Raw genomic sequence first — 20691 nt, 5'->3', positions numbered from 1 at the left:
TTTCGTTTCCGTGCATGTGTGAATGTCACTTTGCTCATGAATACTTGCATATGCGTGTATTCCCGTACTAGTATGCACACGTGTGTGGGCAAGTGCTTTAATGTGTGTATTTGTGTATGAACGTTTCTAAAATGTGTTTAAGTATATGTGTGCGTGGAAATCTGTGTATGTCTTCAAGTGTGCTTAATAGGTTTATGCATATGTGTGTGTGCATTTGTCTGAAGTGAGGAGCGGTGGGACAGAGATTAGCGCATTGTGCTATGAACCCCGCGATGAAGGCTCGACTCCCGCTCACGGCCAACATCAGTGACGAATGTCTAAAAGGGTCACGGGGCCTCCCCTAGTTCGACCCAGCCTTAAATCAGTACCTCGTCACACGGCGTCACAAAAAGTCAGACCCCCCCTCAAATATAACGTCACAAAGCTCTGCCCCCCCCCCAAAACCATATTTCCATTTTGAAAATAAACATGCTTCAAATCGCTTTAAACTATTGTCATTGTAGTGCGTATTTAATGTGGCGCTGCATTCTGATGTTGTAGGAGTGTTGTTATAACAATTTGTGTTGTTATAATAATTCTATATTTATTTAAAGTTGCACATTTTGATGTGACGTCACATTTCTCAAACCCCCCCCCCCTCGTCACACATCGTCACAAATGTCTGACCCCCCCTCCCCTAGGTGAATGACGTCATTTATGGACGGCCCCAAAGATGAACACTTGGTAGACTAAGGCAATCCGGGCGAGGTTCTGGTCACACCACCCCTTCCTGTGCTGTGTCGCTCTTCAAAGGTGCTCGCTAACAGCCCTTGCCCCGACAATCTATTAAGGCTATAAGAGCGGGGTGGTGGGGTGGAGGCACTTCGTCTTTGTGTCCCAAGTATGTCGACGCATGTGTGTCTGTGTGTATGTGTGCAAGATCCCTTACGCCCATCATCAGCCAGAGAACCTCCCCCCCACCCCCTCTCTCTGCTCTCACCCCGAGCGGCCAATCGGAACCGGCGCGAGCTTTCTCCGACTGCTCCCTTCGCGGAGTGACACCACACGGCCTCGGGGTGCTTTGCGGAGTTAACTCACTGGGAGTCTCCACGGCACTCTGCCGACCCCCCCCCCCCGACAACGCCGCCGCTTCGCTGGCCGTGAGACGCCGCCCGATACTCGCTCGTACTCTGGGCCCACGCCACCGCCGCCACGCTGCGAGACTTGGACACGGAAAAAAATAAGGCAAGAGGTGAGTCCTTGCGGATTTTACTCCACCGGTTTTCTTCATGCCATGCAGCGTACTAGTACTGTACAGATAACGTGTTGCTACATCGTATAATCGTGACAGATTGTGATGGCTTGGGAAGGCCTTCATCCATCAGTGGATTTATCGTGGCTGGCGACGATGATGAATATGTTTCACCAAACTCCGTTGTGTTTCGAATGGCGTGGACTTCGTGAAGGTGTCACTCCACCGCCTCGTGCTAGAACGTATCGTGACGATCTACATGGATGGGTTTTCAGTGAGATGCCCGTCAACAAACCTGACCAGGTGACAGCTGGCCACGGTCATGCCTTTGTCTCACCTGGTTACATATGAAAGTTACATCGTTATTGCATCATCATCACCATCAGCCACGATCAACCCACAGTTGGATGATGTATGTGATCGTCATTATTAGCCATGAGCAATCCACCGCAGGATGAAGGCATCCCAAAGCCACTGCTACCTGTCACGGTCCCACGATGTTACCTCTTACGCAAACGTGCATTGAGAAATTTGGCAGGAAAGTGACAATTGTTTTCTTCATAAAGATGGGAGCAAAAGTTCGAAATGTCGACTTGCGACTTCGGGGAATATCTCACGCAGTAAACCTCTTCAGGCGTTCAGTTTCCTGCAGACGACGCGCTTAGGTAAAGCTGCACCGCAAAAACGAATTACTGTCGACAGCCGCGGGAGTTGATCTATCAATCAATCATTCCATCAATCCCATGCTAACAAGCCCAACGACGGGAACACTCGCCACTGGGAGATGGGGCTGCCTTTGTGACGACAGGATTGCGCTGAGCGAGTGGCGTTAGGGCTGCCTGATCCAAGCGAGATTCCTGCCACATCTTGCCCGCACGGACGGTGTGAACAAGAGCGTTGGATGGAGGAGGGAGGGGGTTGCCCTAAATGTGCAGTCAAAGACGAGAAACACGGATGAAAATCGACAAAGGCCAAAAACTCCTGGACTGCGCGGGGAAAATCGCCACATGCAAGGATCTTGAACAATAACAAAGTGAGAGAAAGCGATGCAGCAGCAGCATTATGTGTGCAGCGGAGTTAGCTATCGAGTGTGCAGGCGGTGCAGCTGCACTGAGACCTGTAGGCCCGTGGTGTTCAAGCATCGGGGCTACCAAGAGGGAAGGGATATTGGGGCAGGAGGTCCCCCCTCCAATCTCAACATTCCTTGCACAAGGGCCCTTGCCAACCGTACTCCGCCACAGCTCGTGGTCATGTTTATATGCGGCCGAAGCAAAGGCGATGCGTGTATTTAGTGATTCATGCATCGACTGCCTAATACATGCTCACATCGAGCAGCACCGGGGGGGAGGGGGGTGAAAGGATACGTGCTTAAGCAAAAGGCTACACTCCTATTCTTATTCTTTGGGTCTTTGGGTAACGCCACGTAGATAAAAAATTTTTTAATAAAAATAATAATAACAATATCACGACGTTTTTATCGCAACACAAGCAACCGTCATCAGGTGAAAAATATAGCGGGAGAGCTGCTGAGACAGCAAAGAATACATGTGTAGTATATGCGTATGGCTACACTCCTATCACAGTGTATTCAAGTACTCTAATAACAGTTAACGTGCAGGCTGATGAGTCAATACACATACGGAAAGTGACGAGTGGAAGGAAAATGTTTAAACACTCATTCAGGTTGATTGTGGAACATGTTCTGCAACAGCAGGCACTGAGAAGCAGGGTCCGATCCTGCGTTTAGGATTTGTGCATCAATCACATTTCTAAGCTCCTTTCACAGGCAATGTAGCACAGCTCGCCCACGGACTGAAAAGCCATTTGTAGTCATATATCGATGAGATACGGCAGATGCTCTTAGTTGTAGCCAGGTGAGAGAAAGAGGGCCCATTTATGTCGTATTCAAGGGATACTCTGGCGACAAGTGACTATTGCTCTGAAAAAATATATAATGCAAGTTCAAATTGACACAACAGAGCATGATATAAATGAAGTACAGTACAGTATAACATTAAACAGGGTATGATTTGAATGATTCAACAAGATAGAAATACACACACAACTTGGTGAACATAAATGTGCAGCCCTTTGTTAATCCACTGCTGGATGAAGGGCTCCCCGTGCTTTACGGTACTGTATGTACGGTGTGTTGAACTTCTTTCGCACCGTACGTAGCCAACCCTGCTAATCGGAGGTGCGATTAACATGGTTGGCTAAACGTACCTCCGATTATATGACCAGTGACTATACTTCCCCAATGCTGGTCAGTGCAGGTTGCTGAAGGAGAGGGCCCACTATAGGACTGGTTCAGATATGACCTCACCACTGATGTGTTAGCCATCACCGAGAACCTAAACTTGGGTTGCCGGGCTCGTTAGCACAGTGCGCTAACCACTGCGCCACCGCTCTCCCCCGTAACTTCGTGTGTAGACATTCGAGATCCACAGTACAGTGTTGTAAAACAAATCAATGTAACCAAGGCACCTCCGGTAAAGCAACTTGAACAACAGCTACCCCCAAAAACTCGACCTTCGGAATGTCAAAAGAAACCCACAGGATAATAAAACGTCAGTTACGGCCACAGTCGTGTCATTCATCATGTCACAAAAATAAAGTATAATATTCCGATTCTCCTAAACTTACTGAATGTCGTGCCCCCTTCCCCCCCTCCCCACTTTCACTTCGAAAGACATTGACAGTGCTCGCCGCATGGGTGATTAAATGGATGTAGCCACCGGTCAGCCTCGCCTTTGTAAAAGATCCCCAATTTCCCCGGAACCTATTAGAGGAAATGTGCGAGGGCTAAGCGAGCATAATCCAAAGCAACCCCCCCTACCCCCCGCATGGCAGAGGTCACGACCGAGTTTTGCACTTCAAAACCCACCGACCGCTCAATACTGTAACGTATACTGCACGTGGACAAATCTCCTATACGCGATGATCATCACTCGCTGGTTAATTATCATCGCAACTCTCTCGTTCCCTCGCTCTTGTAAGACGAGCGCACGCTGCGCTACCACAGTACGTATACCGTCTACGAAGTTGCACACCACGCACACTGACAACCACCAACAAAGGCTTCCTCGGGTAGCCAAACACAGACCCTCCTTCCGATATGAGGAAGCCACTGGTGCTTATGCACTTTTAAACCTAGATTGAAAACTTCATTAATTTTAAAACTGCTTTTTGTGTAAAATTTTTGGCCGTCCCCCGCACCTCCGATGAACGCGGTTGGCTACGTACGGTGCGAAAGAAGTTCAACGTGCGTACAGACCGTTGGGGGTCTGTATGTATGTTCTCGGCCACCTTTGTCTCCCCCGTGCTGCTGTTTAGACGCTGCGCCAAGTGCTCATTTGCCGCAGACTTCTGATATCACCAGGCGCTCGATGTTGGCCGTCGCCTGGATCCAAACTCGGGTCGCCACGTTCAAAGTGCGGTGTTGCTAACCGCTGCGCCAAGACGCCACCGCTCTCCACCCACACATTAGACAACCATCCACACCCAACGCTGTCACCATTTCCCATAACTGCACACACCTTTAGCCTATGAATTACAATGGTCGCGGTTTTATGACATGGCACGCAAAAGAAACGCTTGCCGTGCGCGTAATGTGCCACTGTTTCCGTGTTTTTTTTGTTCGTCTCGAGATGATGCAGTCGCATTTGGGACGCTCTGTGAGCGGTGAGTTTATTTGATTTGTCACACATGATGATGGGGGGGGGGGGCTTTAGCCAGTTGCCTGGCTATTTTGCACGGGTGATCCGTGCTGCGTGAGCACAGTAGCAGCAGCAGAAACAACAACAAGGCAACATCATTAATATTGCAGAGAACAAGTCATTAAGCAATATTGCACGAGGTATTTAACGGTCGCAAACAAAACAACATCGTAGCGTATTGTAATGTCTATCTGTATGTATGTTGAACCTCGTTCGCACCGTACGTAGATAACCACGCTAATCGGAGGTGCCGTGGTGGGTTGGACAACAAACTAAACACAAAAAACAGTTCTAAAGAAATTAGTTTTCAATTTAGATGTAAAAGTGCATATTTCCGGTGGCTTTCTAAAAAAGGAAGGATTGTCCATCCTTACCCTTAACGGCACGGGTAGCCCAATGTCTACAGAGTGCTGCACCGTATATGCAGCCATTCGTTTTCCGAGACGTTGGCTACGTTTCACATTTCACGCGGTGAATCACCGCAGATAGGCTCCTGTTGGGGTGACCCTTTCTCTGCGCAGCCACCCAGAAACTCAAATTCCAGCCTAAATGTTTTGGCTCAGTGGAGCCTTTGCAGGGATTAAGTCAGTGCCGCCGTATAAAATGCGAGGGAGGGAAACAAGGGTGGGTGGGTGGTGGTGGTGGGTTCCAGTGACGCGCACCAAGGCACCGCAGCTGCTGTCCTATGGAGCAAGCCGCTATATGTCGGGCTGCAGATTTGTCCGACTGTACTGCCTTGCACATGACTCGCTCGCCAGCCACTGAAGCTATCCATCCCGTGGCAGCCTGCCAGCGGTGGGTGTTCCATTACAAAGCAGGAAGAAGAAGGAGACAAAGGAAAAAAAAATACCTCTCTTCATTATTCAGATCAAGATTTGTCCACATAATGTACTAACTGTAAGTTGAGTAACTTATCGCTTTACGGGATGGACCTTTGTTGCATTTAAGCAGTCACACTGCTCGTGCTTTCGCCGCACGTTCCTGGCCACAGCTGCCTGCGTTTGAGTACAATCGTTCACACGTTGTACACGTCAACTTCAAACTTCCGATACAATCTCGATCCAATCCAATGGGAACTCCAACTAAAATCCTCATTGCCACCTTTTTTTTCCCCCCCAACCTTTGGTTGGAACTCGGGGTCACCGTTGGGAATTAGACGATGCTTACCATGGGTTTTGTTCTCTCTTCTTCCGAATGGGGTTGTGTCTTGTCGCCTGCCGGGTGTAACCTGCGTGTCCAGAGCCGCGTGCTGCGGCTCTTTAGGGGGGGGGGGGCTGCTTCGCGACGTTTATTTCAGGACCCACCGCCTCGTGTTCACCACAGTGCATTGCGGCTCTTGAAATGTCGAGGGCTCTTTGTTTTCTTTTCGTTGCCGACTCGCTAGCCTGGTGAAATCAAGCTGGAAACGTATTCGCCGCATCCTAAACGCATTTGACACTATAACGGGCGCATGCTATTTTATCCCGCGTGAGCAGGATAATATTTTGTAAGTATGTATTCATGATTTTCCGAACAATTTTTCATTGAATTAACAGCACTTACAGCATTTCAGCAAAATAAACAAATAAGTCAATTAGGAAAACCAGTGCAGCCAATGTATTCTTGAGAAAAATACTGTCTAAAATGTGCATCCCTTGTCAGCCCACCGTTGGATCCAGGCCTTCCCACGCCATGGGGTTGTTTGACCATACTTCACCACACTGGGCAGTGCTGATTGCACCCAGGATGGGTTCAGATTTCACTGCTACCGATGTTAGATGTGGCTGGTAATCAAACGCAGGTCAACGCTTTTCTAGCTCAGTGCTATTTAACCAGCGCCACTGCTGCACCTCACCGTGCAGTAATACTCATAATACACTCTAATATTGGACACTCAAAACATGTTGGGCCATTCTTCAGGGTTATGTATGCATGCGCAATGTGTAAATAATAAAATATTATCTAAATATCGCAGTACTGCACACATCGTAATGCAGAATTTGTCAGGGCATTTGGTTACCTTAAGAAAATGGGGCTTCTGCATCAGCCAGACATTGTACATCAGCACGACCTTTTGTAAAAGGTCATTCGAGCATTTCAGCATGGCCCGTACAATGTTTTTAGGGGAATAAACGTGTGAACACTGTCCGTGCGTCGCCTGCTCGTGCAGTCCTCTACCTGGTCGCCACAGTGAACACGATCATAAAAACAAACCCTTCCAAACAGGAGTGTGTACACACTTGCCGTACCGCGCACTGCTCACATTTTTTACGGTTCGGTTTAAAGGAGGGCGGATTTTTTTTCTTAGCGGGGGGGGGGGAGAGAGAACTTTCTATTGTCCAAAACTTACGACGCAGAACCACGTGCTGTAAAAGTCACCCCCCCCCACCCCCCTTATCACAGCGTAAAAACACTTTTAACGCACTTTTAGTTTAAAATGCCTCCAATAAAAGCCTGCACCCTCACTTACCGCATGCGGGCTATTTTGGCGAGGCATTACGGCCCGCGAAAACGCAGATAACCCAGCGAGTTAAATTCGTGACGAGCGCAGCTGAGCTCACGTGGGAAAGCGAGGGGATATCTCAAAGCGGTCTCGGGCACCCAACTCACACGAAGGACGGTCAAACCAAGGGGCTCGACAGCGCTTACGGTTTCAAACAAGGCATGGGGAGGCTTTCATCCAGCAGTTAGACTGACAAAGGGCAGTAAAGTATAATTATTCTCGAACGGTGTCGTGTGTCAACACGTGACTGTGTGGTGGGGGGCATGGTGGCCCCCGCGAGGTGACCCACATGTGGCACAGTGGCCCTAGGGCCAGATTGAACTTGCAGAGGCTCACCACCACAATAAGACAAAGATGCCCCGTATAGCCTGTGCTGTTCGCGAGCACCTATGACGGTCGGCACGGCACACGAGAGGGTGGGTGGCCGGCACCACGCCCGGCCACCTTTGTCTCCCCAGTGGCGATCTTTACACACCGCACCCGGTACTCATTTGAGGCTGAGTCAACCTAGGAGAGGCCCAGGACCGGTTCAGATAATCGTCACTGGGTGTTGGCCGGGAGCGGGAATTGAATTCGGGTCGCCGGGTTTGTAGCGCAGCGCGCTAACCGCTACACCACCGCTCCCCACAGCTCAGCGCCACACATACACACGCACACACTACACACACGCACTACACTACACACATACACACACTACACACACACACGCACACACACATACACACACACTATACACGCACACACTACACGCACGCACTACACACACGCACACACTATACACACACACGCACTACACACACGCACACACACAGGCAGTGGGGGGGGGGACCCCAGCGGGGTTCCGCCTGCTCAGGTGTTGGGGTTCGGCCGAAAGCGAGGGAACAGGCGGCGGCACCTGCGGCGCGTGGCGTGTGTTTGACGATCCGGCCTCAGCGGGCGCGTGACTCGCGGATTTGCCCCTCGCTGTGCGGTCGGTCGCCCACGGGCCCCGCGCGCTGTGGATCCACCGGGCCACCCGCGCGCTCGCCACGGTGTGTTTCAATTTAGCGGCATGGCCACGTCTCCTTCTTTCCAGGCAGATTTTGTCCCAACAAATTTTTAAAATATTTTTTCTAATAAAAGACGGCTGGCAAATGATTCACTTCCCCGGTGACTTCGTGAAATGTGACTGTTCGTGACCCACAAATGGATTAAATTAACCCAGCTGTTTTTTGTTGTTGTTGTTGTTGTTTTTAGGCGTTGCTTTAATCGTGTAACGTCTTTGATGTCGTTGTTCTTGTTCTGTGCTGAGGCACCATGGATCTCACTTGCAAATTAGCTGTGTAACTAGCTAAACGGGATTATGCGTGTAATAAATAAACATGGAAATGAAATGTTATTGAATTGTTTAGTTCCTCATGCTTTTATCTCGAAAAAGTGTTTTTTTTTTCATTTGCCTCAATACAGCATTGTCTTCGAATTTACATGTAAAAAAAGCCTACACATTCGTCAATAAAACTGCCTTAAAAGTAAAAATATATAAAAGGCGACGTTTCAGGGCAATGCCCCTTCTTTATAGCCACACAGATCGAGAGGCCAGGGAGTTAGCGCTCTCCATATTCACAATGAGAGATTGATCCCTACCTCTCTGGCCTCTCCATTCGTGCGGTAACAAGGAGGGCCATTTCCCAAAATGTCACCGATTAGAAACTTCTCCTTTTAATGCCGCAGTGTTGCTGACAAGTGCGTTGTTTGTTCTTGTGCACCGCTGCCAACGTGCGGTTTGCTAAAATGTCAAGAGTAAATTCACGCACACGATTGATTCAATGCTAACTCTCTGGCCTCTCTATCTGTGTGGCATGACCGTAAAGGCAGTTTCAACATGCTTTTATGTTAATTAAATTATTATGTTTTACTTACCCCCCCCCCCCCCCCGTTTGAGGGAATGCAGATTTGCACCTTTAAAAGCAACATGATCAGGAATACTATATCTACCTTGGCTGAATTCTAATTCGTGAGCAGAGTCCACGGACTTCAAAGGAGACCGCAGCCTTAAATTCCTCACACCAGAAAAAGTCCACAATCGTGGCAGTTACTTTTGGCACGTCCTCTGCCACCCCTGGCAGGCTGACAGACAAGGCGAGACATCTGCGTACACAAAACAGAAGGGGCTTGCGAATGCCACGGCCGGGTATCTCGGCGTGACGTATCTCCTGTCCATGACCCATGGGGGGACGACCTCCCCCTCCTTCTTGTTCAGGCCACAATGAGGGTAACTGTGAATCAGTACCACGCGGCAAGGAGGTACTGCTCACCTGCCCATCCGCGAGACACAAGCCAGACTCGGAATTCCGACTGTTTCCTAAGCGTTGGATGGTGACATACACCCCGTCCTCGATACGAAGGCGTTTCAGACATCTAACATTCCTCAATGCAGTATTCATTACAAGCACCGTATAGGCCAACACACTCTTTAATGATACATTAATAGTTTTGTTTCTATAAAAGTATGGTTTTGTTGGTGTTGCTATGCATCACCTGGATTATTTAAGAACACGTGGGTACAGTTCTAAAGTTGATACGCGAGATGAGGGTGCATGCATGTGGGTTTTTGCAGGGAGTAAGTCAAGAAAAATCCCGAAATAGAATGTGCCGTGGAAGTTGCGCGGCTAACCGCACAACTAAAACTAAAGCGGCGGAGTAACGACCACAACAGCTGCGCCGTCCCGCTGTGGCCCTGGGATTACGAACGAGCGAGTGCTACAAAGTCACACAGTGGCATAGCATGCTTGGAATTAGGTCTGGTGAGAATAATCTATTACAACCGGAGACTTGTGTTGCCTCCGAAACGTCGTGATTTTTATTTTATTTTTATTAATTTTGATGTTTTACCTACGTGACTTTACCGAAAAAACCTAAGAATATGAATCCTTGCAGTCACGAAAGCTTCAAATCTAGAACTATTACAACCGTGTTAGTGCTATTTGTCGTTGGCTCGCCGTGGCGTTTCTGGCCTTTGGGCCTGTGATCAGCAACTGTGTATAAAACAATCATGGCCCCCTTGTCCTAATTTCGCCCCTGTCTTCATAGCACGGTGCATGTGCCCCCCACCGGCCCAAGAACCCCCTCGTGCAGTTGCACCGCCTGCACACTCGGCAAGCGAGGACGCTGAAGCCGCGGCGGGTGAGTGGATCCGTGGTGGCCCAGCCAATCCGGTGGGGCAAGCGGCTAAGCACGTGACTCGGGAGCTTCTCATCGCCAAAAAATGGCCCCCCGAAGAAACGTGGTGTTTTCATAACGGGGAAAAAGTGACAAAGGCCAGAAGCAACCAAGCCGACTGGAGGCCTGTGATAATACTGTACCAAAGTAAAAGCAGCCAGGAGCTGGCTGACTTACTGCACGACACAATTGGTGGGTGATGAGTACATTTTCTGTTGAGTTCATTTTAAGTTCACCATGACAGGTAATGGATTAAATAAATGAAAAACACGTGTATGGTAAATGTGCACGGTCAAATACTTATCTTTGAGTAACGTAGCGATGCTAAAGCAACATAATAGTTCACGGAGGGCAAATATATTTATTTAATCACTTCTCCTGCAGTTTCTGACCAGACAGGTTTCCCCCACCCCCAACCTGGTTCCGGTCGTAGACTTCTAGACATTAAAGGGTTAAAACGTAAAGTGCCCACCAAGGCATCTTTGCACAGAGCCCCCCCCCCCCCTTTGCCATTGTCTGCCCTCAGATAATAATGGGCACAGGCTCTGTTAAATCGCCAGCTGTCAGAGGTGGTGTTCTGTAGCCAGGAGAAAGGTGGGGGGGGGGGGGTTGGCGTGTTTTTTTAGGCTTGTTGATTATTTATTATTTGTATCTTGTCATCGTCGTCCCCCCCCTTCCCACATTAAGGTCATGCTGCTGAGACTTGCCTCAAACTGACAATTGAACCTTATGGCGGGACCCCGGGGTCCCATAAGCCCCCGGCTCTCGCACAAACTGCGTTGCGACGTCATTCTATGTCTGTTGAAGGCGAACCACGCGGCGATCTGTTGCTCTCGACGAGCTCTACACGATGCACTAATCAAAGTTTCCGAGTTTTGTTTATAACTACGGCAATTTTGGTAACGACGGGTGCTTGGGTGAAGAACGAGAGGATTGATTTCTGGTGGATCGCGGCGTTCATGTGCGCGGTGGGACGGAGTCGCCAGAAATAAATTAACTAATTACGATTTTGACTTCCGTTTATTCGGGACCCCGGGGTCCCGCCATAAGGGTTCAACGGTTAGGCTTGGCATTTTGGCAACGTCTGTTGGTATTCCTTCTAAATGGAAAAACGAATTTCTTTAGAACGGCTTTTTGTGTTTGCTTTGTTGTCCTTCCCCACCGCACCTCTGAATGAGCACGGTTGGCTACGTACGGTGCGAGAGAAGTTCAACATACACACACACACACACGTACAAATGTTTTTCACGATTCGACAAATGAAAATAAACTTCGCTGGATGAATGCAGTACCACACCAGATCGACCATGGGGGTCATGTATCCATACTTCACCACGCTGGTTACTGCGGAGCGGTGAAGGAGTGTGCCCGAGCACAAGTTCAGATATCACTCGGCACTTAACCATGCACAAGATTCAAACTCAGGGTGCCTGTTCACAGCACACTGTGCACTAACCACTGGCGCCCCTGCTGTATTTAATCGTAGATATGTTATGTATTTCATTGTTTAGTGCACAGTATGACAAATTACTTGAATGAACGCTGCTTTAAAAAAAAAACACGATAGAAGCCAAATTGTCCTGCTTAGCTTTTCACAGTTGTGCTGTTTATCAGTACGGTGTTTTTTCTTGTTGCACGAGGTCTTTGACTTGATCCCCGACGTTTCGCTGCACTTGATGAGAGCTTCTTCACGAACTGAATAGGGCAGCTCCTGTTCGCCCCATCGCTTGCGTGCGGTTTGCTGGCCGCTGCTCTGAGCAGAAAGCAGTCCCAGCGCCGTGCACCCTAACCCCACGCACCGGAGGACCCACTCAGCGTCACGTTTCCCTTTCAGGTTCTCAGAAGGCTCCGCCGTGGCGAGGAAGGCCTAGTCGAGGCAGCTCTGGATGCCTCCCGCCGGCTCACGCGATGCCAACTCGGGCCGCCCAGGCTAACTGGGACCCCCCGACCCGCACCTCCGCACTGACCCTAACCTTGACCCTCGTCCTGACTGTGACTCTATCTCCGCCACTGTCGCTGCCACCGCCGTCCCGCGTCTTCTGGGTGCCCCTGCTTCTTCTGGTGATCGGTTCGAGCCCCGCTCGTGGACGAGACTTCACGGCGCACGACATCCAGCGACTCTACCCATCCAGTAAAGGCACATGGGATGGGGCGAGCCGCGGGTAGTTCTCGTGCTCAACACGATCACCGTCGGGGCCACTGTCTTTGCACGGCGTCGGTGTGTCAAATCCGACCGTTGCCAAGGAGTTAATGATTCCGAAGATGTATCCAGAGCTTGCAATCCACTGCGACATTGGTGCTAAAGAGCACGTGGCATCATTTGCAAGAACGGGAAATAGCGTGCGGGTGTTACAGCTTAAATTTCTGGTTAGAATGCTGCCTGTGATTGGATAGGTAAAACTCAATAGCTGCACCTCCGTGCCCAGTATTCAAATCTCCCGTGCATAAAGGCAGTCTCCGAGAGCTGTCGCATAGTGAAATGTAAAGGAAAGCATTGCATTCCGACGATTTCACCCAGCACTCAAAACATTCATTTAATATTTAACACAGAAGACAAAAGGATGTGGGTGGGAGCGAGGGTTGGATTGCACCGTGTCTGGGTTGCTGGGAGGGTGGGGGGCAGGGCTGGGTTTGGGGAAATAAGGGAGATGGGAAGGAGACAAACAAAGTGGTGGGCAAACACACAATCATAAAAGCGATGGGCGCCTGGAACTCGCGGAGAGGGGAAGAGGTCAACCAGGCTGTGAGGTTAAACAGCGAAAGCTGCGTCCCGTGCCACCGGGTTTCAGGGTGGTCAAACAGAGTTCCATCGCCGTAAAAATCCCGCCGTCGAATCCATTCGCTTCCCCCGCAGCGTCTTTCCACAGCCCGTGACACGCTGACAGGACTGTTGAGCGTGCAGACATTTAATTACGAGACAGCTCACTCTCTTATTTATCCTGTTCCTCCAGCAACTCCTTACCCGGGGGCCTTCAAGTGCTTTACGTGCGAGGATGCCAAAGACAACTACGAGTGCAACCGCTGGGCTCCCGACACGTACTGCCCCCGAGGTGAGCTTCCCGCTCGCCGTCAAACCAGAAGCTCGGCACGCAAGGAACACAACGCGGGCCACACAACAGCCTTTCGGCGGTGAACATTTTTTTCAAACAAATTTTATCTGACCAAGTAAAGCCGCACTGAGCTGCTATTTAGCTCTGTTTTTAGAAGCGACCTGGCTATCACAAATGACCGCTCAACGAAGTGGCTTACCGTGTGAAAATTGACAGCCAAATACTCTAAACACGTGATGTTGGTTATAAATGTGGAGGGAAAAACACCGGAGGACCTGGAAAAAAATCCACACGGCCACGGGGGAGAACATGCAAACTCCAAATATACAGCAGGGGTCAGGGTCGGGATCGAACCCACGACCTCCTGTATACTAGGCGAGGTAGTTAACATCTCCTAGCCACCGTAGAACATCAACGCAAGTGGAGCATAGCTGCGAAATCACCGAACCAGTTATTCAGTGATGCTGCTGCTCTATTGGCACTGGCGCACAAGCACGATGAACAGCATTAACTCAACACATTTCGTCAATGACACTGTGGCCTTTAATAGCCGACGACACAATGTCCCGTCTTCATAGGGCATGCATCTAAGCTAAGGAGGAGCCATAATCCAAAACGCCACCCGTTGTATATATTGTTTTTCTTTAAAGGCCACAGAGTGTTATTGATGACAGCACTCGCTCCGACGGTCTGTTAAAAGCTACACAGGGATATTTGTCTTTTTGTGCGTACTGTAAACACACGCTTGTAAATAGTCCCTGCCAAAAAATAAATGTGATTAAGCAGCATCTGCCAACAACCTGCTGTGAAATGCATCCCCACGCACAGCCACATTCACCTCTGACAATTTGCGTGATGAAAAAAAAACATGTGGTGATGATGATGATGATACTGAGGTGCAAGGCACGTGTGTTGCAGAGCGCAATAGAACTTAACAACGTGGTTCTGACTATACTGAACGTTGCAATATTGGTACTTTCTCGCTTGCGGCAATCATAACAACAGTTACATGTAATGCTTGTATGCAATGTTCACTGAATCGACAATAACGTTCATTTAACTGCATAAATAAAATCTCACGTTATGGTAGTTTGCTTAAAATGTAACGATAAAACTAAAATATAGCAATGCGGTAATGGTGTGTTTATAATGAATACCGAGACAAAATGTAGTTTTGTGACCATTTTTCCAGTATCAAAGCATGAAAAATAACTATAGGTTTTACCCTTTCTGGAAATAAAACAGGTATTAAATGTTCAAACACTACGATCCCTTTTTCAAGGAATCAGGTCTGCATTAGCTACACAAATAATGCTGTCTGCCTTTTGGCGTCCTCTAATCTGACACTGGTGTTACTAGGCCATAGAGAAGTCTGTATCTGGTGTAGGCCAATCAGTTTCAAAGACAATGCCATATATAATTATCAGAACATGTTTGTTTGCATGTTCACCACCAGTACGTGTGGTTAATGCAGACTCGATTCCTTGCAAAAGGTTTCTATTTGGTGTTTGAACATCTTATCAACACCTGTTGTATTGCCAGAAAGGGTTAAAACCTATTAATATATTTCACAAAGATGAAGTTTATTTTCGGGTCAGATCGTGTGGGCATAACGTCAACAATAGCTCTTCACCATCCACCACCTGGCGCAGGGCAGGTGTGCCGATGAACTTTGTGCGAGCCGGCAACGTTTGTCCGTTGTCAAACTCTAAAATTGAAAAATCTCAGCCGCACGACCGACCCAAATGAAATGCTGCGTATGAGTAAAAAATGTGACGGTACTGTAATGGTATCGTGGGGTGGAGCAGTTAATTAACGTGCTGTGCCATGAACGCGGCGATACGAGTTCGTTTCCCGACCAGGGTTCCGAGTGATGTGTGAACCGTTCCTGGGCCCCCCTTTGCCCAGCCCCCACTTGGTCACTGACGTATGATCAAACAATCCCCATTACCAAGAAGGCCTTCATCAAGTGGTGGCTTTACCAAGGGCAGTAAATTATATAAATATATATATTTTTATATTGTGCAGTATTCTAATGAGCTCTAATGGGGATAAATAATGTATGTTGAGATGAAACTGCACACCTTACGCATCCTTTCTGCACTCCCACTACGAATGCTCCGAGTAATGAGCAATCCTGGTAGGAATCACGACTCTATTTATGATCTCCGAGCACTCAAATGGGACTCTAACAGAGATTCTGCCATTCATTTGAATGGACCCGCAAGAATCACCATTGAAGTGAATGGGGATTGTTTGAAAGCCCAGGTGTACATTCATGTCCACGATGATTTCAGCTTCTCCACGCAAACGAATGTGACTCTCTTGGCGATTCCACGGTTACCGCGACACGGCACGCTTTTCCGATTCCCCACGGAAACACCACGGGGGACTCACGAATCCAACAGTCCCGCAATTCTCTTCGGAAACCGTTCAACTCCCAACAATCGCATTTCCTTTTCCGCGCTATCAATCCTGGTAAGTCGCTCAGCACGGCGTGGTAACTCCGCGGCTCCGCACCACGTTCGACTGTGTGCACGCACGCATGCAGAGAGCCGATACTGCTACACGTACCACCACATGAGGAGCGGCGGGAGCAGCGTCTCCGTCACGAAGCGGTGCGCCGCCCTCGAACAGTGCCTGGGCACCGGCTGCAGAGACGGGCCCCTCTTCGGCGAGCAGGTGACCTCGCCGTGAATCGGCAACAAACGTGGAAACGCCACGAGACGCTGCTCCGCCAGGTTCCAATCGGGCCCTGCCTGGGTGGTGGGAGCCACTCGCACTCGGGGGCCCAAGATTTAGTCGGTGACAAAATGGGGACTTTATTTTGCCCGAAGCCCAAAAGTCTTACAGCAGGGCCTCATGAAAATAACACATTAAACTTTTATATCAAGAAAAATAGGGTTGTTTACTCATACCGTTTTTTTTATTAAGATAGTATATTTTTAGGAATGTCGTGTGTGTGGTGTGGTGTTAAGGGGGGCAGTGGTAGTGCAGCGGTTAGCGTGTCGGCGCTACGAACCCGGCGACCCGGGTTTGATTCCCGCTCACGGTCAACACCAGTGACGATTATCTGAAACGGTCTTGGGCCTCCCCTAAGTCGACTCCGCATAAAATGAGTACCTGGTGCAGTGTGTAAACAGAGGCGGCATGGCGTGGTTCTGGCCACTCACCCCCTTATGTTCCGTGCCGGCCTTCATAGACGGTCGCTAACAGCACTTGCCCCAACAGTATGTTAAGGCTATACGGGGGATCTTTGTCTTTATTTTCGTGTTCAAGAGGATGCGGGGAGGAGATGGGGTGAGTGGGGGAGTTGAGTGTTTTCTGCTCTCGTTTCCCAGAGTCAACGATACCTAAAATGCGCACACCGTTGAGTATAACCGATGCAGCCTCCCCAACCTGGCACCTGCCAACTTCCCGTACAAGTGCACTTCAAACGACGTCTCCGATATTTGGGCCCAGCGAGTTTGTATTTCCCCGGTGAACAGTGACATCGGTTCGCGGTTTTTCGGTTAACGTTTCGCCTCCCGTAGGAGGCCATGGTTTCGACGCACGTTCACATTTTTATTAACGGCACGTTTACGTCACGCACGTTGGGACGCCAATTTCGGCCAATCGGAGCGCTCGTAAGTTGGGCTGGGCCATGCCCTCAGCCAATCAGCGGCGCCCATTTGTGAGCGTTGCGTTTAGACCCCGACTGGCTTTGTTTACATTTTGTTTTCTGTTTTGGCAGTGGGAACAGCTCTCTTGCACACTCAGTGATTTTTTTATATTTTCGACTCACAGTTATTTTGGCTTACAGCAGTTTTCATGGAACGGATACAAAAAAAAATGTTAACCGGGGGATTACTTTATACTTACGAATGTGGCAAACATCGGTGCTAATGCCGTGCGCATGCACGTGGAAGTATGGCTGCGCGAACATCGGGGTTAAAATGCACATGTTCAGTGAGGATGTTCGAGTCGACTTCACAATGCTCCCGGCAAGTTGCGTGGTGCTGCTTGCATGTGCATTTGTTAACGCATTCGTCTCTGCTATGGTTACTGTGCCAGCAGCGCCTGTGCTGAGCTCACTAATCCGTAGCTAATTAAGTTCAATAATGTATGCAGCTGGGACCGTCTATGACAGCTGAACGCACACACACACACAATCTAAACATCCCCCCGCAAGCGTTTAATGCCCACTTCTGCTCAAGATCTCAAATTGGATGACTAATCCTGTTCTCTCTCTCTCTCTGTGTCCCACGAGCGGCACTCACCAAGTGTCCACTTTGTGGTCGGCAGGAGTGCGTGACTTGCTGCGAGGGCAGCATCTGTAACCTGCCCGTGCCGCTCAACGCCAGCGACTCGGTTTTCGCCACGGTCCTGCCGCTCAGCGCCGCGCGCTCTGGCACGCGTGGTGCACTCCCGCCCGGGCGTCTCGCCCTCCTGGGCCTGCTGGCGGGCGTCACCGCTCTCGGCGTCTGACGTCGTCGCTCAATGCGCCGCGGATTCCTCCGGATGACGGTTTCAGGGCCCTTGCAGACACAAACACACAACGCGCGCGCGGGTACGCCGTACTATATCTTTAATCACAGTTGGCGAGCACACAGGCCTGATGGCCCAAATATGCCAAACGGACAGCAACAAATAGCACTGTTAAAGGTGTTACAGCAGGGCTGGCCCAGAATAGAGGTGAAAATGAGCAATTTTCCCCAGGCCTCGTACAGAACAGGGTCCCACAAAGTGCGTTTATTTTGTTTTTGCCACCTATAAATAAGGGGGCCCCAAGTGGCATTCAGCCGCAAGCCTCCACGATCCTCTGGGTGGCCCTGCGTTAATAGGTGGCCGTTAATATGTTCCATGAATTGAGCAAAATTATTATGACAACTTGGGAAGAGAGCCGATGGGAGGGAATTCCAAAAGTCTGAGGAATTAAAAAAGGAGAGAAAGATGCATTGGGACCTGAAGTGTGGTGGTGGTTGTTGAACGCAGCGTGAATGAGACAAGTCAGTGTGTGCTGGTCGACCGAGTCCTCAACATGGGTGGAGAAATAAAAATGAGTGAAGTTGATGGGAACAGTAACCATGCATGGTAGTAGTGATAGAAGAGCATCAGCGAGTACCGGATCATCATTAATTTTTCCTTGTTCAGGATTCTGTTTTTAGAAATCATTGTCACGAGCACTATTCACGTCTCAACGTGCAACACCTAAACCGGTTTTTAAACGTTAATATTTTTATGATGGCGACGTGATATTGAAACTAAACTACAATGAGTTTCAAAAGTCCCGGGAGTAATTTCAACAAAGCAATAAAAATAATGGAGTTACTACAAAGGATATTCAGCATATCACGATTTGATCACATTTCACTGCTTTATTATACACTTACGAACTGATAGCCGAGCGCTGTCTTCTTTCAGATATTAGGCCCTGCACACACCTGACGATTGGTAGCAAGGGAAACTTGCACCATGGGAGTTGCTCGGAACGGAGTTCGTGAAACTTCTGAGTTGAGGCTTTAAAAAAATGTTTTTACAATTTCACTGTATTATTGAAAAACACTCACAAATGTGTATAACTTATTTTTATACTCAAAGCGATGTAAATATGTACAGTTTTTCTTATAAAAAATAAATACGTTTGTACCATAAAACTTTTGTTAAATTGTTTACAATTTCATCAAGGACCTGTGGACGAGCCACACCCACACGTTCACAAATGCGTTCTGACAACGGCGCATTGGAAGAAGAGCCACTCCAGCCTCGGCAGTTTCACTGACATCCCGCGTCCGCAGACAAACCGTACAGCCTCGTGTTCGCACTCCCCACAACAACAACAACCAACGACAACAAAAAACCGCGGCGATCTGAACGCTAATTCATCCCTCCTGCCAAATCTCCTGTGTGAGAAGCACTAAACGGCAAGTTCACGAAGGACTCCGGGCTCTCTCTAAGCCGTACATTAAAAGCACTTAGGTTTTAATCCCAGTCGAGTGATCCTTCCAAACATATGCGCTTTTTTTTGTTAAAGACAGAATGAGTAAGCGGATACGCGGCTCTCCCCCCCCCACCCTAACCCCACCCAACCCCCCACACAGCCCCCCTCCCCACCACCCCCGCCACTAGGCCCCCCCACCACGCACCCTCGGCCGAGCCCGTCATGGCATTTTCCCCAATCCAGCCCTTTGCCGCCGTCGAAAAACAGGGGCTCTCCATGTCGACGCTCTTAAATGTTAATAAACCACTTAACACAAAACAACACACGCACAAAAGCAAGGCTTCTCCGTTGGCTGCTCGCCGTTATATTTTACAGTATTTGTCTGTTTTGGCCGGGTGAAGGTCGCTGGCATCAATGGGGTAAAGTTTGCGATGGTCATGCTGTGACCTTGTTGTTGTCGTCATTGTCATAACGAGCCAATATTCCGTCGTGAAAATGGGCGCCGCGATGCTATAAACGTGACGGTCTCAAACGAGCGGGTGGAAAATAATAAAAACAAAGCACACGGCCCGCCACTGCGTGCACACTCGCAAAAAACCCACCACACACAACCCCCATCAACAGCGTTTTCTGAAGACGCTCATTTGCGGTCCCCCTTTTGTCTTTGGCAATCGTCAGGATAACATTTGAGCAATTCAGGCAGCAGTAAGTGATGCATAAATAGACAACTGTGGAACCGGTTTTTGCCCTCATCCAGACAGCAGAGTGACCAATGCCCTCTTTTGCAAGGCCTGCCTCTGGCGACCGTCCATATGTGGATGCCGCACTGCCACGCCGTGAGGCCCCCGCTAGCTTGGCGAATGCCGACAAGAAACAACTCTGTAAATAACGACAGCAACCCATGATCTCCATAACAGAAAAAATAGTGCAGGGCATGAAGCCATGAGCTTCAAACAGGGCACAAAATCAACGCCGTTGAAAAAGCACCCTTGTCCAGCCTGCGTTGTAACCCTGTTCTACTCGTCACGTACAGATTTGACGTCAACGTTTCAGGGAATGGCCCCTCTTCAGAGCGGCGTCTTGCTGTAGGT

General features: G+C 49.2%; 1 protein-coding gene across 1 annotated transcript; it reads left to right on the top strand.

Moving 5' to 3' along the window:
* The first annotated feature begins 1113 nt into the window (after positions 1–1113).
* LOC144934437 (ly6/PLAUR domain-containing protein 6-like) lies at positions 1114–19272 on the top strand. The gene is made up of 6 exons (XM_078860187.1): positions 1114–1231; positions 10502–10594; positions 12465–12761; positions 13582–13680; positions 16232–16362; positions 17965–19272. Exons 2-6 carry the CDS (start codon positions 10510–10512, stop codon positions 18145–18147), a joined length of 795 nt encoding a protein of 264 aa, XP_078716313.1. The 5' UTR covers positions 1114–1231; positions 10502–10509; the 3' UTR covers positions 18148–19272.
* The last annotated feature ends 1419 nt before the right edge of the window (positions 19273–20691 follow it).

This window comes from Lampetra fluviatilis, chromosome 10 (genome assembly GCF_964198595.1).
Source record: "Lampetra fluviatilis chromosome 10, kcLamFluv1.1, whole genome shotgun sequence".
Taxonomy (NCBI): Eukaryota; Metazoa; Chordata; class Hyperoartia; order Petromyzontiformes; family Petromyzontidae; genus Lampetra; species Lampetra fluviatilis.
This window is presented reverse-complemented; position numbering and strand designations above follow the sequence as displayed.